The sequence below is a fragment of the Schistocerca gregaria genome, chromosome 6 (genome assembly GCF_023897955.1).
Source record: "Schistocerca gregaria isolate iqSchGreg1 chromosome 6, iqSchGreg1.2, whole genome shotgun sequence".
Classification (NCBI taxonomy): Eukaryota; Metazoa; Arthropoda; class Insecta; order Orthoptera; family Acrididae; genus Schistocerca; species Schistocerca gregaria.
Window position 1 is genome coordinate 285,174,878 of NC_064925.1, and position 20,136 is coordinate 285,195,013.

Genomic DNA, 20,136 nt, shown 5'->3' on the forward strand with positions numbered 1-20,136 from the left:
ATCGGTGTCACGGCTGCCAAGCGAAAGGGAAATACAATAAAATGTTTATTATAAGCTTGTTAGCAGATTTCAGAAGACATAAGTAGCATACAACGATGTTGAAAACAACATTACAAAGTGTACAATGTGTAAATACTGTAAAGACGACTTAGATTCTTAATTATACAGTTTGTACTCATGTGGCACACTGTCAAACGTTACTACATGGTGACGAGTCCTCTAGGTTGATTGTATTGTTCCCATCCAACACCATAACCGTCCTGAAAGCAACACGACCCCAGCTGTCTTCCCAGCGTGTTCCAATCTCGTTGGACGACTCCCTGCAGATGTCCACGATCCGATTGGAAGTGGCCACCTACCTGTACTCCTCACCATCTCCTACGCACAATCTCTTCTCCCTGCACCCCATCTCAATCTCCATGCAAGTTATCCAAGATTACTTGCAGTCCAACTGGATTGCCTGCGAGGAATTTATAGAAACCCAGATTCAAAGCCACCCCCTGACCTTCCAGCAACCTGACGATACCACTCATGCCACGTCCTTCCTACAGCAGACCTTTTCAGAGGCTACATCCACCCTCATTCCTTCATCTATCCCCCCCCCCCCCCCCCCTCACCATCCTCCGTCCTTCCTCCAAGAATCCCGTCGCTTGTATCGTTCCATTGCTCCTTCTTGGGCACTCGTGACAGGGTTACACTTGCACTCACACGCCGCTGTCAAGATCAGAGACAAGTCAGGAATTTAGTAAAAAAAAGAAAAGCCGCCTGGGGTTGGTGCCAGACATGCTTCAATCAAACTCAATACTGCACTCCTCATTAACTCTTGCAAGTACTGGATCATCCTATATCTCACTACCCACTCCTTCACATCAACTACCCCTTACCTGACAACCTGAGTAAAGCTTTGCATCCTATGACTCTGACATTTTCTCCGTCACTGATAACTCCCATTTTGATTATTCATTGTTCCTACCACCCACGAACGTACAAACACTGCTGTACCACCCCTGGCTTCCAGATTCCACCTTCCAAACAATAAACAGATTTAAATACACCAGTTACAGCGCACGATAAAAAAACAAGTACTCCACAACAAACGCAACACTTCCGCAGTTACGAATCAGTTATTTATCAACACCTCAAAGAACACCCCTTTCCTTTCTAGTCATCTTTGCAACACTTTCCACCACTATCTACTCCACAGGTTCCTATCCTCAACTATGGAAAACCTCCAAAAACCTCCAAAATCCTACTTTTTCTCAAACTGCATAAATCTCCCACTGATAAGTCCTCCTGAAACCCGGTCTCCCTCACTTCAGTGTTTAGCAAGGTCTTTGAATCTATCCTTTCCTGACACATGCATCGACATCTATTGTTTTAGTAGAGGTATGATATTTTCAATAACTATCAGGCCAACAGTTACTATAGTTCGTTTAGATAAAAGTTCGAGAGTAATTTTCAGAACGTCATTTACGGGGAAACCGCATTTGGGGTGGCAGTCACTCGAACGAACGCGGTTTTCTTTGCGGCGAGATCTACTTACGAAATTTCAATCGCCAACTTTCTCTTAAGAATGCAAAAATATTTTGTTGACACCCACCTACGTAGGGAGAAATGATCATCATTAAAATACGAGAAATCAGAGCTCGAACGGAAAGATTTAGATCTTCCTTTTTCCCAGGCGCCATCCGAGAGTGGAATGGTAGAGAAGTAGTACGAAAATGGTTCGATGAACCCTCTGATAGGCACCTCAGTGTGAATTGCAAAAAATGGTTCAAATGGCTCTGAGCACTTTGGGACTTAACTTCTGTGGTCATCAGTCGCCAAGAACTTAGAACAACTTAAACCGAACTAGCCTAAGGACATCACACACGTCCATGCCCGAGGCAGGATTCGAACCTGCGACCGTAGCGGTCGCGCGGCTCCAGACTGTAGCGCCTAGAACCACTCGGCCACTTCGGCCGGCCGTGAATTGCAGAGTAACCACGTAAATGTAGATGTGGATGTGGATAAGTTAATTGGTAGAATTCACATAAAGGACTTTGTAAAGTCAACTGACATTCTTTCGTACTATTACCTGTTTAATGTATGTTTTAATTGAATAAATGAGTGTGTTAAACCAAAAGTTGTTTTGTAACACCTTCCATTCATATCAAATTTATTCATTCGTAATTCTCCACTTTAGGGTCCATAGCTAGGTCGGTAAATTCTTCCATTATCCATTCCATTATGCACAATAATTACAGCTTTGGTTTAAAGGTGCTTAATTAATTTTCTAGTTCAGGCAAACATTTTCATGCATAAGGAGTTTTGCAAACCGTTGTCTGGTTGCTGAATGAGTTGCAGATAACTTCTCGCCCCATGTATTGTATTCTATGGTGAGTAAATCACGTGACAACTAAGTGAGGGAAACAAGAGGTCTTAGTTAGTTAGTTTCTTGTTCCACAGAGCACAATCACGATAAACGTTTTAATGGGGAATGTATCACCATAAGAAATATTATACAGTTGTACACAAATAAAAAAATAAAAACAAAAAAAATATTATTTACGTGGCTACGTGTTGGCCATTTACAGAGTTTTTAATGAATAATTAACTATGCCTAAAAATTCCTCTATGGTGTAAGTCTTTGACATTTGAAAACACGTGTGTTATCTGTCAGAGATTTTATTTCCATGGGTAGAATGTGAAAGAGTGTTATAGCTTCACATTTCTTGCCTTTCTGTGCCATAGTTAGGTTAATGAAGCACCCGTTTTGTTTTTTTGTAATTCATGTAACGTGCATACAAAACTCGTCTCCATTAAAAGCTTGTTCGCTTGTATTATGCTGAAAAACAAACTTCACAAAGAAATTTACGAATGTGAAGATAATTACGTTTTGAGTAAGTACATTACGGAACTATAGCTTAACACCTTCTCTTTAAAATGACAATTTACAACTGTGGAAATCTGAACCTCGCATGCCTTTTATTTGCAGAGCGGTGTGGATATTCACTGCGGGTGCTGCTAGCCTCATCCTGCTGAGCACCTACAGCGGCCTCCTAATCTTCGCCAGGTACTTCGACTGCGATCCTCTCACCACCAAGGTACGTGTTTGTAGCGCAAAGCAGTGCGCTACTGGAAATTTAAATCTTTGGGTAGAACTGCAGACCGTAAGACGGTGTGAAAAAGCGGCACTTAAAAAATAAAGGCGTTGTAATACCACTAAGGCAATACTGTAAGAGTCGGCCTCTGTAACTGAATGCTCAGCAGGGCTGACTGCCATGGGAAGGATCCGGGTTCGATTCATGGCACTGCCGAGGATTTTCCCTTGTTGCGAGTAGTGTTACAGGGTACACTCATCCTTAGGAGGCCAACTCAGGAGCTACACGACGGATTAGTGGCGGTTCCAGCGTCAAGAAATAGAATGGCCAGGAGAGCGATGTACTGAGACATGCCTCTCCATACCGCATTGAACGTCGGCATTGACAGAGGATGACATGGTGGTCGCTCGGGTCCGGTTGGCCCACATAGGGCCAGAATGTGGAAACTAACTTTATTTGAAAACCGTGAGACGTTAATTGGCATTCCCTGCTCACACGATACTTTTTTTAATTAATGCGTGAGGGCGTGCTGAAAGGTAATGTCTCCGAATTTTTGGCTTTAAAACTCTTAAATCTTTTAAATAAATGAACGGTATTTATAGTCTACACTTTTATTCTTCATGACTACGTATATATTTCTCAACATAGTCACCGTTGCGCGGGATACATTTCTCCCAACGAGATAGCTGTTTGTTGGTACTGTCACTGCAAACTGCTTGACTTTGTTGACGGAGTTACAAACTCACCTCTGCTTGCAGCGCTTCATCACTATCAAACGGAGATCCTTTCTCGAAGTTGTTCTTTAAGTTTTGGAAACAGATGAAAATAAGGTGGGGCCACGTCGGGTGGAGGTTTGGCGACAGTGTACACAAGACGCCGGACTGTTGCAGATATCGCATCGCTGGTCGGTGGCCCGGCATTGTCTTGCTGAAAGAGAGGGTGCTTCATGAGCGGACGAATTTGATAGTCGGTTAGAGTACGGTGTTCCTCACGCATCGAGACATAGTTACGTTACTCACCACCATGTTACACACTGGAGCCCTCTGGCAGCAGAGAGTAGCAAATATTTTGACATGAAGAATAAAGACATAAACTATGTGATCAAAAGTATCGGGACACCTGGCTGAAAATGACTTAGATGTTCGTCGCGCCATCCATCGGTAATGCTGGAATTCAGTATGGTGTTGGCCCATTCTTAGCCTTGATGACAGCTTCCACTCTCGCAGGCATACGTTCAATCAGGTGCTGGCATGTTTCTTGGGCAATGGCAGCCCATTCTTCGCGGAGTGCTGCACTGAGGAGAGGTATCGATGTCGGTCGGTGATGCCTGGCACGAAGTCGCCGTTCCAAAACATCCCTAATGTGTTCTATAAGATTCAGATCAGGACTCTGTGCAGGCCAGTCCATTACAGGGATGTTATTGTCATGTAACCACTCGGCCACATGCCGTGCATTATGAACAGGTGCTCGATCGTGTTGAAAGATGAATCGCCATCTCAGAATTGCTCTTCAACAGTGGGAAGCATGAAGCTGCTTCAAACATCAGTGTAGGCCTGTCCTGTGATAGTGCCACGGAAAACAACAAGAGGTTCAAGGACCGTCCATGAAAATCACGACCACACAATAACACCTCCGCCTCCGAATTTAACTGTTATCATTACACACGCTGGCAGATGACGTTCACCGGGCATTCGCCATATCCACCCCCTGCCATCGGATCGCCACATTGTGTACCGTGATTCGTTACTTCACACAACGTTTTTCCACTGTTCAATCGTCCAATGTTTACTCTCCTTACACCAAGCGAGGCTTCGTTTGGCATTTACCGGCGTGATGTGTGTCGTTTGGCATTTACCGGCGTGATGTGTGGCCTATGAGCAGCCGCTCGACCATGAAATACAAGTTTTCTCACCTCCCGTCTAACTGTCAGAATACTTGCAGTGGATCCTGATGCAGTTTGGAATACCTGTGTGATGGTCTGGATAGATGTCTGCCTATTACACTCTTCAACTGTCGGCGTTCTGTGTCAGTCAACAGACGAGGTGGGCCTGTACTTTTTTCTGCTGTACGTGTCCCTTCACGTTTCCACTTCTCTATCACATCGGAAACAGTGAGCTAGGGATGTTTAGGAGTGTGGAAATCTCAGGTACAGACTGTGACGCAAGTGACACCCAATCACCTGACCACCTTCGAAGTCTGTAAGTTCCGGGTAGCGCCCCATTCTACACTCTCCCGATGTCTAATGACTACTGAGGTCACTGATATGGAGTACCCGGCAGTAGGCGGCAGCACAACGCGCCTAATATGAAAAAAGTGTGTTTTTGGGGGTGTCCGGATACTTTTGATCACAAAGTGTAGAATAAAGTTACAGAATGTTAATGGTGTTTGTTTTATTTAAAACTCTTTGAGTTTTCACATTAAAAATTCGGAGGCATCACTTTTCAACACACCCTTGTAATGGAAGGAATGATTCAACACCTGGACGGACGGCAGAAACTAAAATTTACACAGATTAAAAATGTCATAAACATACCATCTGCAGTGCTACCCATCGTATTTTATCCTGACAACTAGGTAGGATAACGGTCATACAGTAAACAGGCCACAGTAAGAATGTCTGAAAGATGTGTCGTTGCCCGATTGACTCAACAGTCTCAGGACGTATCATATTGACTGTAGACTGAAATGACACCGCAAAATGGTTCAAATGGCTCTGAGCACTATGCGACTTAACTTCTGAGGTCATCAGTCGCCTAGAACTTAGAACTAATTAAACCTAACTAACCTAAGAACATCACGCACATCCATGCCCGAGGCAGGATTCGAACTTGCTACCGTAGCTGTCGCTCGGTTCCAGACTGTAGCGCCTAGAACCGCACGGCCATTCCGGCCGGCATGACACTGAAGCATTGCGAAAATATGCCACAGTATGATTTACACAACGGTGGCTTAATGACGAGCACCGGTGTGTAGGCCAGCCTGGATGTTATTTGTAGGCGGTTTCCCACATCCGGACTCGCTTAAGCTACACGATTCGCAAAAATTTCGAAAAACGTACTGGCACTTTCACATGGATAATACTATGCAAAACGTATGATCATCACACAGGAATTACAAACTGCATCAGGATCCACTGCAAGTATTCTGACAGTTAAGCGAAAGGTGAGAAAACTTGGATTTAATACTCGAGCAGCTGCTCATACGACACACATCACGTCGGTAAATGCCAACGACGCCTCACTTGGTGTTAGGAGAGTAAACATTGCACGATTCAACAGTAGAAAAACGTTGCATGGAGTGACGACACACGGTACACAATGTGGCGATCCGATGGCAGAGGTTTGGTATGGCGAATGCCCGGTGAAAGTCATCTGTCAGCGTGTGTAGTGATAACAGTAAAATTCGGAGGCGGAGGTGTTATTGTGTGGTCGTGTTTTTCATGGAGGGTGCTTGCACCTCTTGTTGTTTTTCGTGGCACTATCACAGGACAGGCCTACACTGATGTTTGAAGCACCTTCATGCTTCCCACTGTTGAAGAGCAATTCGGAGATGGCGACTGCATCTTTCAACACTATCGAGCACCTGTTCATAATGCGCGGCCTGTGACAGAGTGGTTACACGACAATAACATCCCTGTAATGGACTGGCCTGCACCGAGTCCTGATCTGAATCCTATAGAACACCTCTGGTATGTTTATGAACGCCGACTTCTCGCCAGGTGTCACCGACTGACATCGATACCTCAGTGCAGCACTCCAAGAAGAATGGCTTGCCATTCCCCAAGAAACCTTCCAGCACCTGATTGAATGTATGCCTGCTAGAGTGGGAGTTGTCATCAAGGCTAAAGGTGGGCCAACACCATATCGAATTCCAGCATTACCGATGGAGGGCGCCATGAACTTGTGAGTCATTTTCAGCTAGGTGTCCGGATACTTTTGATCACATAGGGGACGTATAAAACTTGAAAATAGATTTTCTCTGAAACTAGGGGACGTCGCATGAAAATCCAGTAGCCAGGTACTACAGGTAGGACACGTAGGATTGGTCGCTCTACAATATACCTAGTATTCGAAAAAATCCGTGATTAACAGGACAGCCGTTCCAAAACATACCAAAACTGTTACAGAGGGCGTGGAGAGACAATGCACCAATGGTTATCTGTGCAAAATCGTTCACATTTATCGTTATAACGCCAACCTGTTTTTATTATTGAACAAAGCATTACGATTCTAGCCAATTTGTTAATTAAATACATTATCAAACTGATCGGGCTGGGTTGCTATTAACGTCGATCTGCTTGGTCGAAATTGTTTCTTTTCTTATCCACATGTATTACTTGAAACCTCTTGTATGCCTTTCAGGTGGTAACAGGTATCATATATAAGTTTGGCAAACACCGATCTGCCGTGGTTGCTCAGTTAAAAGTGTCAGCTAGTAAACATACATATTTTCGACAAAATATAAGGAACACGCTTTTAGACTGCTCACAACTGACTGATCAAACGTACATCTGTTTTTTACTATTGTTAGTTCAAGCTGCCATCGTAGTTACTGCAAAGGCGTCAGTTTCTCGTCAGGAATACGACCAGTTTCGGAACTTTTTTGACGGATGGTGCACAATATATACATGCCTCACTGATCGACATAAGCCCAAATTATTGTGGAGCTTAAAGTAATCGATGTTTTCAGTTGTTGATGTGGTTATTGGTTATTATTGTTGTGAAATCGTCCATTGTGGGAAGTTCATATAAATTATCTCCAAACAGTTATATTTATGTCATTTAATTTAGATATAACTAGTTTCTTGCGTTCACATCTCATTTCTACATGTCACGAGTATCAGTTGTTGTAAATTAAGAAAAAAATTACAACAAGTGATTTTTGTTGCATTTGAGGATGAGAAGTGAATTGAAGAAACTAGTTTTAATGGCGGCTATCTGGATATAATTTACATCAAGTCTCCAAATTTAATCAGCCACATGAACTACTCTCACTCGTCATGAAGACGAGTATAGTCCTAGATTTACGCAACAACTTTTTATTACCCTGTTGTGAATTTGGCAGTTAACTGTTGTCTTTAATATCACTTGAGAACGTGTGGCGATTTTGAGTCTGTTCTTGGTTCACTGCGATCACAGGTGGCGCGAGCCAAGGATCAGCTGCTGCCGCTGATGGTGGCGGAGTCGCTGGGCGGTCTTCCCGGGATGACGGGCGTCTTCGTGGCCGGCATCTTCAGCGCTGCCCTCAGGTACGTGCTCCAGAGGTATACAGCACACCTGAACACAGGGACTGCTGCGGTTTGTGTCGCTGCGTCGTCGCTCTGGCCAGCGGGAATACGACTGTTTGTACGCCGTATTCTGTGAAATTGTTGAGTCCAGCACCTGCAGTATCCACGGTATACACAGGGCTACACTTTCAGCCCTCCCATATTTCTAACACACTCGGTGATTCAGCTGCCCCTATCACTATTGTTTTATGCAACCCAAGATGTTACAGCTGACCTTCATAAACCGCTTGCGAGAGTTTCGTGTTTTCTCGCTTGCCACTCTCAAACAGTTAGTGCCACAGAAAAAAGTGAGCAAAACCTTTTTGTTGGAAATGTAATGTAGTTACATTTTGTATTGGGATATGTTTTCTTTAGAGGCTACGATTTTTGAATTATTCAAGAAAAGCATAGAAAAGTGAAGCACTTTTGCTTCACACTCATCCCTCACTAGTCAGGATTCCTAACTCGTTATTCATGGCACTCCCTCCAACCACGGTACAAAAATTTCAGACTACACGATCTCTTCCAGGTATTCGACCTTCTTTGATCTCTGTTGACAACGGTACTACGCCACCGTTAATGTTATTAACCTAAACGTGCCCTTGAGGATAATGAACAAAAAACGAATTTTGTAATCGTTACACTAAAACTAAATGCATTGACAAGTCGATCCAAATTAACCTTTGCAATGACAGTAGTTCCGCAGTGAGGAGTCCCTGCGAATACAACGGCGTAATTAGCTTTTCTATGCTGTTACAATTCACTAAATTGTTAGGTAAAATTTACACAAATGTCAATTTTACAATTTGTAAGTGCTCGGGTTAGAAAATTTAAAAAGAGAAATAGATAGGTTGAAGTTAAATATAGTGGGAATTAGTGAACTTCGAGTAACAGGACTTCTGGTCAGGTGAATACAGGATTTCAATACAAAATAAAATAGTGGTAATGCACTATTAGGTTTAATAATAAATGGGAACTCAGGAATGGTGGTAAGCTACTATGAACTGCATAGTGAACACGTTGTAGTAGCCTAGGTAGACAAGAAGCCCACCCCTACCACAGCAGCACAGGTTTGTATGCCAACTAGATCCGCAGATGATGAAGACATTGAAGAAATGTATGACGAGATAATAGAAATTATTCATAAAGGAGACGAAAATTTAATCGTGATGGGGGATTCGAATTCGATAGCAGGAAAAGGAAGAGAAGGAAAAATAGTAATTGAATATGAACTGGGGGGAAGGAATGATAGATCAGGCTGCCTAGTTGAATTTTTCACACAGACTAATTTTGTCATCGCAAAAACTTCGTCTAAGAATCATAAAAGAAAGTTGTGTACGTGGAAGAGACCTGGACACACCGAAAGGTTTCAGACTGATTATACATATGACGGTTAGACAGAGATTTAGGAACCAGGTTTTAAATTCTAAGACATTTCCACGTACAGATGTGGACTCTGACCACAATTTATGGGTTATAAACTGCATATTAAAACTGAAGAAATTGGAAAAAGGTAGGAAATTAAGGAGATCGTACCTGGATGATTTCAAAGAACCAGAGATTGTTGAGAACTTCAGAGAGAGTAGGGGAAAGGAGTTCAGTAGAAAACTAATGGGTTGAAATAGTGAAATCAGCAGAGGATCAAGTAGGTATAACATAGAGATACTGAATTTAATTGATGAAAGAAGAAAATTTAAAAATACAGAAAATGAAGCAGGATAAAGTGAATAAAAAATGGCTCTGAGCACTATGGGACTTAACATCTGAGGTCATAGGTCCCCTAGAACTTAGAATTACTTAACCCTAGCTAACCTAAGGACAACACACACATCTATGCCCGAGGCAGGGTCGAACCGCTCGGCCACAACGTTCGGCAAAGTGAATACAATGCCTTAGAAATTGAGATTGACATGAAGTACAAAATGGCTAAGTATGAATGGCTAGAGGACATTTGTAAGGATTCAGAAGCATATTACATTATGGGTAAGATAGACGCCCTCTACAGGAAAATTTAAGAGGCCTTTGGAGAGAAAAGAAGCGGGGAAAACTCAAAGGAGGAAGGAGTATATAGAAGGTCTATACAAGGGAGATGAACTTGGAAAGTGGACGTAGATGAAGATGAGATGGGAGATCTGTGAGAAGAATTTGACAAAGCTTTGAAAGATCTAAGTCTAAGGAAGGCCCCGGGAGTAGAACATATTCCGTCAGAGCTACTGATAACCTTGGGAGAGCCAGCCATGACAAAACTCTTCCACCTGGTGAGCAAGATGTATGAGACAGGCGAAATACCCTCAGACTTCAAGACGAATATAATAATTCCAATCCCAACACAGCAGTTGCTGCCAGATGTGAAAATTACCAAATGATAAGTTTAATAAGTCATGGTTGCAAAATACTAACACGAATTCTTTACGGAAGAATGGAAAAACCGGAAGAAGTAGGCCTCGGGGAAGATCAGTTTCGATTCCGGAGAAATGTAGGAAGATTCGAGGCAATACTGACCCTACGACTTATCGTAGAAGACAGGTTAAGGGAAAGCAAACCTACATTTTTAGCATTTGTGGACTTAGAGAAAGGTTTTGAGTATGTGGACTGGAATACTCTATTTGAAATTCTGAAGGCAACAGGGGTAAAATACAGGTAGCGAAACGCTTTTTACAGCTTTTACAGAAACCAGACGGCAGTTTGATAGTCGAAGGGCATGAAAGGAAAGCGGTGGTTGAGAACGGGGTGAGTCAGGGTTGTAGTCTATATTCTATGTTCTTCAATATATACATTTAACAAGCAGTAAAGGAAATCAAAATTTGGAATAGGAATTAAAGTTCATGGAGGAGAAATAAAAACTTTAAGGTTTGCCGATAACATTGTAATTCTGTCGAAGACAGTAAAGGACTTGAAAGAGAAGTCTAACGGAATGGACAGTGTCTTGACAGGAGAATATGAGATAAACATCAACAAAAGAAAAACAAGAGGAATGGAATGTAGTCGAATTAAATCAGGTTATACTAAGGGAATTAGGTTAGGAAACTAAACACTTAAAGTTGTAGATGAGTTTTGTTATTTGGGTATCAAGGTAACCGATGATGGCCGAAGTAAAGAGGATATAAAAAGTAGACTGGAAATGGCAAGAAAGGCGTTTCTGAAGAAGTGAAATTTGTTACCGTCGAATATAGATTTAAGTATTAGGAAGTTTTTTTCTGGAGGTTTTGCTTGCAGTGTGGCATGTAAGGAAGTGAAACATGAACGATAAACAATTTAGATAAGAAGAGAGTAGAAGCTTTCGAAATGTGGTGCTGCAGAAGAATGATGAAGATTAAATGGGTCGATCATGTAACTAAAGAGCAGGTGCTGAATAGGATTGGGGACCAAAGAATTTGTAACAGAACTTGACGAAAAGAAGGGGTCGGTTAATAGAAGACATTCTGAAACATCAAGGGATCACTAGTGTTGGAAGATAGTGTTGGGGGTAAAATTGTAGAGGGAGACCAAGAGATGAATACAGTGAATATATTCAGAAAGATATAGATTGCAGTAGTTGTTTGGAGATAAGGAGGATCGCACAAGATAGAGTAGCATGGAGAACTGCATGAAACCAGTCTATGGCCTGAGGACCACAACAACAAGAAGTGCAGGGGTAAGCCGGTGGCATAATAAGGTCAGTTAATGAACATCAAAAAAGGCCGAATGTGGGTAATAGTTCACGTAGTCGCAAATATTTGTACAGTGGTAGGAGGAAGTACTATGAACGACATAGGAGCACTAGAAATCCTGGCTGGTGGGGGTTTAGTGTGAGAATGGGGTGCATTTGAAGGTCAATTTCGTACGTTTATATTGAAAATTACGGTCTCCAGCGAAAATGTATCCACGTACAAAATTTAACTACATTAAATTTTCTACAAAAAGCTTCTGTTCATTTTTTCCGTGGGACTAATAGATTGGGCGTAGTGAAGGAGAGAATGTGACAATCTCGTGTCAGCTATAACGTTCCTGGTTGCATAAAACGACAGTGGTAGGAGCAACTGAATCACCGTGTATATATCGATACGTTAGTTTACTCATTCTTTCTATTCATGGCTAGTCAGTATCGACGTTCATGTCAGTGGTGCTCGAATATACAGCGCGCAAACGTTAATTATTTACAATGTACTACAATGCTGTAGGGAAAGCCGGAACGAACAATTTGGTACATTTTTGAACGATAGATACCTCACCTAGGATGAGTAAGAAGAGTAATGGCTCTTGGCTATATGGGAGAACAAAGGAATATTCTCTACTTCAATAAATGTACTAAAGAAAAATATGAGAAAATGAAGATATAATGTTTGAGAGTAAATAATAGAAAATTTTTAGTTCTGCATGGACAGTATAGTTCACTAGCACAGTTGGTGCACAAATTCATAAATCATATAACTGTCAGACAATAATAAAACCTACAAAATATTGACACAGCTTGTACGGGCTAGAAAGAGATGTCTCAAGCCAGTTGTGCACGCAGATGGAAAAAGTTATAACTAGATGTCAGCCCCTGTATGTGCGCGTGGACACTCATAGCTCACAAGGGGATCACTAAGTCCTGTAGCAAATTGTCTAACACACTGTTGGAGAAATTGCTTTGAATCAAAATCATTCCAAATATATGCTCGAAACATGAGGATTATGAACGGATCTTGAGTGAACTACGAGATTAGCACTTACAGCAAGCAGCAGCCATGCTCAAACAACGTACTGAGGCACCGAAACATCACCATAACTACACTGAAATAGAACCCAACTGCAAGCGGCTGTCATCCTTGTTCACAGAAAGTTGGAAAATGAATTTTGGTGGCCTGTCTTGTCTTTGGCTAGCGACAGTCCAAGTGCCAGAGCTAAATTAGATATTATTCACGAGGTAGTGCATATATCTATCCCACTTGCCTATTGACAACGGGAGACGACATATCTCCGTCGAGCACAGAAGCCTGTCCACCATCTTGGTGAGAAGTCTGTTTGTCCGTTAAAGCCCCCTGTTAAACCTACTCTCTTAGCGTCAATGCACTGTATTAACAGTCCGTTCTGTGTATGTCCTTTGAAACAATATACTTTCGTGGATAAATACTCATCATAAGACAGTTGAAAACTTATTTTATTAAGTTAATTGTCACTCGTCGAGCATGGTGTCCATCATCATGGCAAAACTGCCGAACGTTTTGTTCCTGTTTTAAATGAAATGAAAGAGCAGTATTGCAATACGGGTACTTCGCAAGACATAAAATATGGCGGTGGCAGGCTTTGCTTTTCCGACGTAAGGGCGTCCTCCTATAGTTTAACCTCCGCGATTGATGCTTGAGGCTCGTTAACTTTGCAAACAAGTGACTCGCGAAGAGCACGCTTGTGCAGACCGTGAATTGTGAAGCAGGTCGGATCGTGTGGTACCGATGCGCTTCAATATCATTAAAAAGAATTTACGAGAGTTAGTCATACGGTTACAATTATAATCTCGAATAAATCAAACTATGGACATAAAACTGGCTGACGTAAATTATTCTCTGCATATTAACATTCAGTGTGCCATTTTTGCCAGCCATCGATGATTTGGTGAAGGCTTTGTTTTCAGAGGTATGCATTTTGGCTGTTTAGCAAAATCACCATTTCGTCGTTCTGGAAATTTCTTTCCTGCAATATTTTTTCATAAGAAGAAAGAAGAAGAGTTCTGGGAGGGCCAAATCAGTATAATGAGATGAATAGGGGGGCATTTCATAGCCCAAAGAGGTAGTATGTATGGCTTTGTGCTGTGCAGAATGAACTTGGGCGTTGTAGAGGAACAAAATCCCTTGTACAGCTTCCCGCGCGTTTTGTCTGGAATGCCTCCAGTCTTTTCACCGGAAGTGTTCGGTAGTATGGTTTTGACAGTTCGTCCGTACGAGTGTAATCTGTTAGCACCATACCACACCAGTCTCAAAAAAGACTCGTCATCACCTTCCTTGACGATCGTTAAGTCTTCACTTTTGGAAGGCGGCAAGCCGTCTGTCCTGTCTCATTTCATAAAATATTTGTAATTATGCAGATTCATAGCGAAACCAGTAAGCAGTAGGATACATAGACGTTGTTTTTAAATGAGAGAGAAATAGTTTACTCACAGTACAGTGATTGAGCGCTCTAATTTTAATTTAATTTACACAGTAAAACCTAGTATGGGGCATTCTTTCGCTTTAGAGGCTAGTGCAGTGCTTGTTATGGGTAGGCCTTGCGCCTACGAAGCCTGCAACCCAAACAACATTCCAGTTAAGCAGGCAGCCTGCTACCCTGCAGAAGATGTCAGAAGGCTGTCGCGGCACAGTCGAGCACAAGACGGCAAGTAAAGCGCTAGTAGAGGTCGCTGGCGCCACGGACCTTTTTTTTTTTTACGCTGGCCACGTCACAGGAAGCATGACTGAATGTATCCTGGCACCGACAGCTGTACTTAGGGTGGTGCACGAGTTCTGCGGGAACTCGCTGCGTGGGCCGGGCGCCGAATGCTTACTACATTTTTCAAAATCAGGAGCCCACTCCGGGGTCGTCACTACGCTGCAATCGCCCTTCTAGCTAGCCTCGTTTCTCTGAATCCTTCAGCATGGCCTCTTTGCAGGAGACGCTGCCCCGACAGGCAGACTGATTCTTGATTTCGTAATATTTCTGCGTGTGTGCCTGTTGTTTGGCCTCGCCGGACATAGAACATTGTTATTTTGAACTTAGACTCCAACTATTCACTACCGGATAGTGTTGTCTGATTTAGAATTTATGTGGGACCTTGTAATTATCCTAAATGTATAGTGAACTTTGAACAGGCTTATTGTTCAAGGAGACAGAAGAATGTTACTCCGACAGTGTTTATCTAAAGTATGTTAAGAACTCATGATCAGAGTCGTTTTTCTATCTTTTAGGGTGAAGGCTTAGTACAGCACTTTGTTTTCCTCATTATCACACTAAGAGAGTTAAGAATCGTAAAAATTTTATTTTCTCCTTCTGTAGTTTGAGAAACTGTGCTTAACGAAACGAATTCAGTTTGTTTCATGAATCCCAAGATTTTTCATTACTAAGTTGAACTGCGTTGCTCTCTATTCAAATAAAATTACTTGTTTATACCTGAACTGTTTACTTGGCTACCCCCTACGGAGGACACTTCACGCCTTGCGCTGTGTGTTGAGGACAGGTTTGCCACTATGGAATTAGCTGCTTTGCAGTGCAGTGAACGCTGGCTACTTCCGCCATTCTCCAGCAGTGCAAAAGTTCTAGGTTCTAGCACGACGCGCCAGCTTGGCGTCCAGCATTGGAAGAGGCGAGAACACGCAATATTCATCAAAAGGGAAAACGGGTAAATTTCGTCAAAATGGTTATAGTGATAGACAGATTGAACGTGCATTGCGCTATCGACCGGCTGTACATAATTCTGAGTCAACACCTAAGTCTATTGCCTTTTTGCCTTACGTAGGAAACACGTACAACAAGATCGGTCGTATTTTACGGAAATTAAATGTGAAATGTGTTTTCCGACCTCCATCTAAAATTAGAGCGCTTTTGATTTCCGTTAAGGATGATCTTGGTCTGCGTAAGGCAGGTGTATATCGTATTACTTGTAGCTGCGGCATTGCTTATATTGGTCAAACTACCAGGACCGTGAAGGACCGATGTACTGATCATAAACGGCACACAGGATTACAGCAGCCAAGTAGATCTGCTACTGTGGAACATTGCTTGGATAATGGTCACTCCACGTTATATAATAACACCGAGATATTGGCATGCACGTCCAGCTATTGGGACAGTGTTATTAAGGAGGCAGTTGAGATTAAATTAGCGTGCAACCTCGTTAACGGGGATGGAGGTTTCTGTTTAAACTCTGTTTGGAATCCGGCTCTCTCCCTTGTCAAAACACAGATGGTCAGACTCAATGCTACCTCACCTGCGAATTCGTAGTCTCACTATCAATACCTCTGACTTTGGTCATCTTTGGTGGCGCTAGTGTTCAGTGTGTGTGTGTGTGTGTGTGTGTGTATGTATGTGTGTGTGTGTGTGTGTGTGTGTGTGTGTGTTTCCTGCTTCAGTCCGAGAACCGAGGTTTTCTGTCCGTTTCAGTATGCCTTGAAAATGGCTGGGTGTTCTCCTGCTGAAATATCGGTGGTCGCTGAAAGTGTTACCTGGCTGAATTCCCGGAAGTTATTTGAAAGCCCACAGAAGTTGCTCGTTTGGAGTGGAAGAGAGGGAGCGGGGAAATAGCCTTACATCCTGTCCTACTTCTTTCTCGCAGCCTTTCATTAGCTGTTTTTAACAGTAGACCACGTTTAATCAATAGCTCTCTGGCGTCAGATAGACATAAGGTAGCAAACACAGTTTCGGAAAGACAGGAAGAGGGGCTTTGATTGGCACTCAAGATCTTACATTTATAGAGGGAAGTTTGTTTAACGGTAGACAGTCATACCATTAATGAGCACCTTTAGCTTACAAGAGATGGACTCTCGTAGTTTTTGGCGGGAGGGAGCGCCTTACAGTCTTGACATATGAGGAAAAAGACTTCGACACTGGGCCAGAAATGACTTCATCTCCAGATCTGATGGAGAGTGCTTCGTCTTCATTGCTGGGGCAGAATAGTCCGACTTGGGCTGCACTGGCTGTTGTTTCAACTGCAGTCTCCATCAGTGCTGTGCTCGTAAGGCGATTAATATGAGGCTGCGCAGGAGTGAAAGGTTTGGCAGGTTGGGAAGTCGATACTTAAAGTTTCATCAGAAAAATTTCAATCTATCAGCACAGACTCAGGTCCATTGGCTCGCTTATAACATTTTATAGCCGTCTTTCAACAACCGTATTCAATGTGTAGCGAGCATCAATAATGCCCACAGCGTAACGAGCAATAAGATTCCAGACCCCTCCAATTACTTTGTCAATCGTTAGCTTCAATAATGATTTAATATGTTTGATTTTGTAGATCGACGTCACTCGAATGTTATTAAGATTGTAAATTTTGTAATTTGGTGCACATTTTGTAATAAACCAATTAGTTCATTTAACTAGCTTTTCAATTAACGTAGATAGCCACACCATTATTCATTAATTGATTAATGAAATTGTCATTCCCCAACTTAAAGTTCACTGCTAGGGCCGTAACTCTCATAGCGTTTTAATTCCTTTACGATCATTTTTACCCAAACTGGGTCTTAAGGATGTGTCTGAGTTATGACGAGGTCTAGTGCAGTTAGCTTAGCTTCCCACGTAGATACTCGGGCTTTCGCACCTTTTTCGGCAGTGGTGAATCCACGTGTTTCCACTGCTCGCTTTCCTCTTTTCTATCGGGATCATAGTGGTACATCAAACGCTGGTCCACCGTCAGTAGGAGGGTAAAGATGTCATCTGGGTTGGTCAACCGCAGTTGTAATATTTCCGGTACTGCTTATGTTCGGTAGAGTTTTCGAATGAGGGTGATTAGCTACGGAACCCAATGGGCGGCGATAATTGTCATGTTCAAAGATTAGTGCAAGATTTTGAAAACTCCTCCGTGACTGGTTTTCACTTTTTCCACTATCGCCTAACTACGAGCACTAGAACCTTCGCATCTCTTGCGACTACCGGTTCTTCAGAGAGGTGGTCCGCCGCTACGTATTTCGTCATACAGACTTTCACCACACTTGAAGCTTCTACGCCACCTCACTAAGGTTTCCTATGATGTAGGACACTTCCATCAAATCCGTATTAATTGAATTGTGGAAAACGAATGAGTACATGGTACTCCAGTATATCAATGAATTGGGCCACTTCGTCTCCTCTGCCAGATTACTACGGTACTGTGGACAGAAATTTGAGTGAATACCACGACTACAGACATGTACCTACAACCGAACAAAGAATTAACCACTCAATTATATGTTTTAGAGGTTATAATTAAATCTTTATGACTAACTTTCCTACAAGCTCAATTGGGTAAGGATGGGAGAGAAAACCAACCATCGCCTCGTTTTAGCACGTGGAATGAAGGGACAGACGTGATTCAGGAGTGTCATGGTGGCTAGACCAAAATTTGAACTTTGCTTCTCCAAAAATACATGCAAAGGCAGACTTGGGTGATGTCCTTTAGAATATAATTACTTGCATGCGTAACTGTTGCCTCTGTTGCAGGATTACGCAATAACGTTTTCACTTCTTAAGTTATTGCTAGTGAATTGTCGCAGATAACACCTTTAGAACTCATTTGGCCTGAGATATATAAATGGATCAGACTTTCTAATGACATTGTTCTTCGGCTTCTTCACTTGCGTTCCACTCTTGATTCATCGATAAGCTGCCCAAAATTTTTACACCGATTGGTAACGTTCACATGATCCCTCTACACGTGACATGAGCACAACGGCCGTTCTTATTTTTCGATTTTGAATTATTTTTTCCCCCTCTACTTTGGTTCCATGACACAAAAAATTAGTTGTGTGCAATTTGGGCTCAACAGAAGAGGGGTATCGGTACCTCAGCCCCTACTTTTGAAGTGGGGAACATCGGATAAAACTTGTTTATTTTCCTCTATAAAATATTGCACAAAATTAGCTGATTAACCAATAACTTCTACTTTCAACTTAATAATTAATGCTACTGTATTAACTATGATAACATAAAATATAAAGCTACTCTTAACAACTTCTATGACACACATATCATGAGAAAATCACATTATCTTTTAAACATTCATGTACTTTGATAAAGTCACATTTTATGCTCTCGCTACTTGTGACGATACTCAGATACAGGTCGTAGCACTCACTGCTGCTGTTTCTTATGGTTTGGAAATAATTTATTATTCTTGTTGCTGTCATTTTAATATCTCTGTGTAGAGCACTAATGATGCCTTTAGTTTTATGTTACAGCGAAGAACTTCTATTAAGGAACTCTCTATTCAAGTCAGGTATGGTCAAAAGTAGTCTCAACTTTAGCAGGAACAAAATGTTCAAGCCCTTTCTGATAATGTCTGGGATCTGATGCTCCCCCCCCCCCCCCCCCCTCCATCCCAGGTTCAATGCTTTGAATAGTTGGAAGATTCATTGAGAAGACTAATAAGTAAAGAGTAAGAGATGTCTACCATAAACATTTATCATTTTATTCTGAGCTTTCATCGAGAAGACTAATTGGGGCAGAATATCAGATGTGTACCATAAACAGTTTAGCCGTTACTGTAAAACCACACTAGACACCATGAACGACAATTTGATATGTATAATTATTTCAAAACAATACTAAAATCCAAATACCATGGACTCAGAATAGCCACAGAATCATGTTTCTACTTACGTAGTTATAAAGAAAATTCAAATGTCACTAACTGCATTTTCTTCGTGTCATGAAAATATAAACTCATCACGAAAGATAAACATTTACAAGAAATAAATTTAAAAAAAGCCTCTGGAGCAGGGAAACATACACCATAAGACTGTGCTTCTCGAAGTATCTTTATCAAAATATAGAAATTGAAGCAAATAGATTTAAATCAAATGTTCCTTAGTCTTCAAAGTTGGCTGGTCCTTATTGAAAGCAATTCCAAACCAAGTGGTTTGAATTTATTGTCAAGACTGCTACAGAGTGGCACCTGTGTTTCTAAGGTAATCTCTTCGACAAAAACGCCGTTGAGAATTATTTCGTATATTTCGTATATTTAATGCCTAGAAGGTAACTACAAAGGGAATTTTTGCAAAAATTTTCAGTCGAAACACACGCAATTCCAGAAGTGCCCCTATTTGATGTTATTTTGTCAAACACTAAGCTTTAACATAGGACTGAAAATAAAATTCAGCAAGAGTT

General features: G+C 41.9%; 1 protein-coding gene across 2 annotated transcripts in view; it reads left to right on the forward strand.

The window, feature by feature from the left end:
* LOC126278407 (sodium-coupled monocarboxylate transporter 1-like) overlaps positions 1-20,136 on the forward strand; it is a 172,488-nt gene that overhangs the window by 101,672 nt on the left and 50,680 nt on the right. For both annotated transcript variants that reach the window (XM_049978511.1, XM_049978510.1), the window contains exons 9-10: positions 2,978-3,086; positions 8,222-8,331. In XM_049978511.1, the coding sequence (XP_049834468.1) occupies positions 2,978-3,086; positions 8,222-8,331 (219 nt within the window). The remainder of the gene's footprint in view (positions 1-2,977; positions 3,087-8,221; positions 8,332-20,136) is intronic.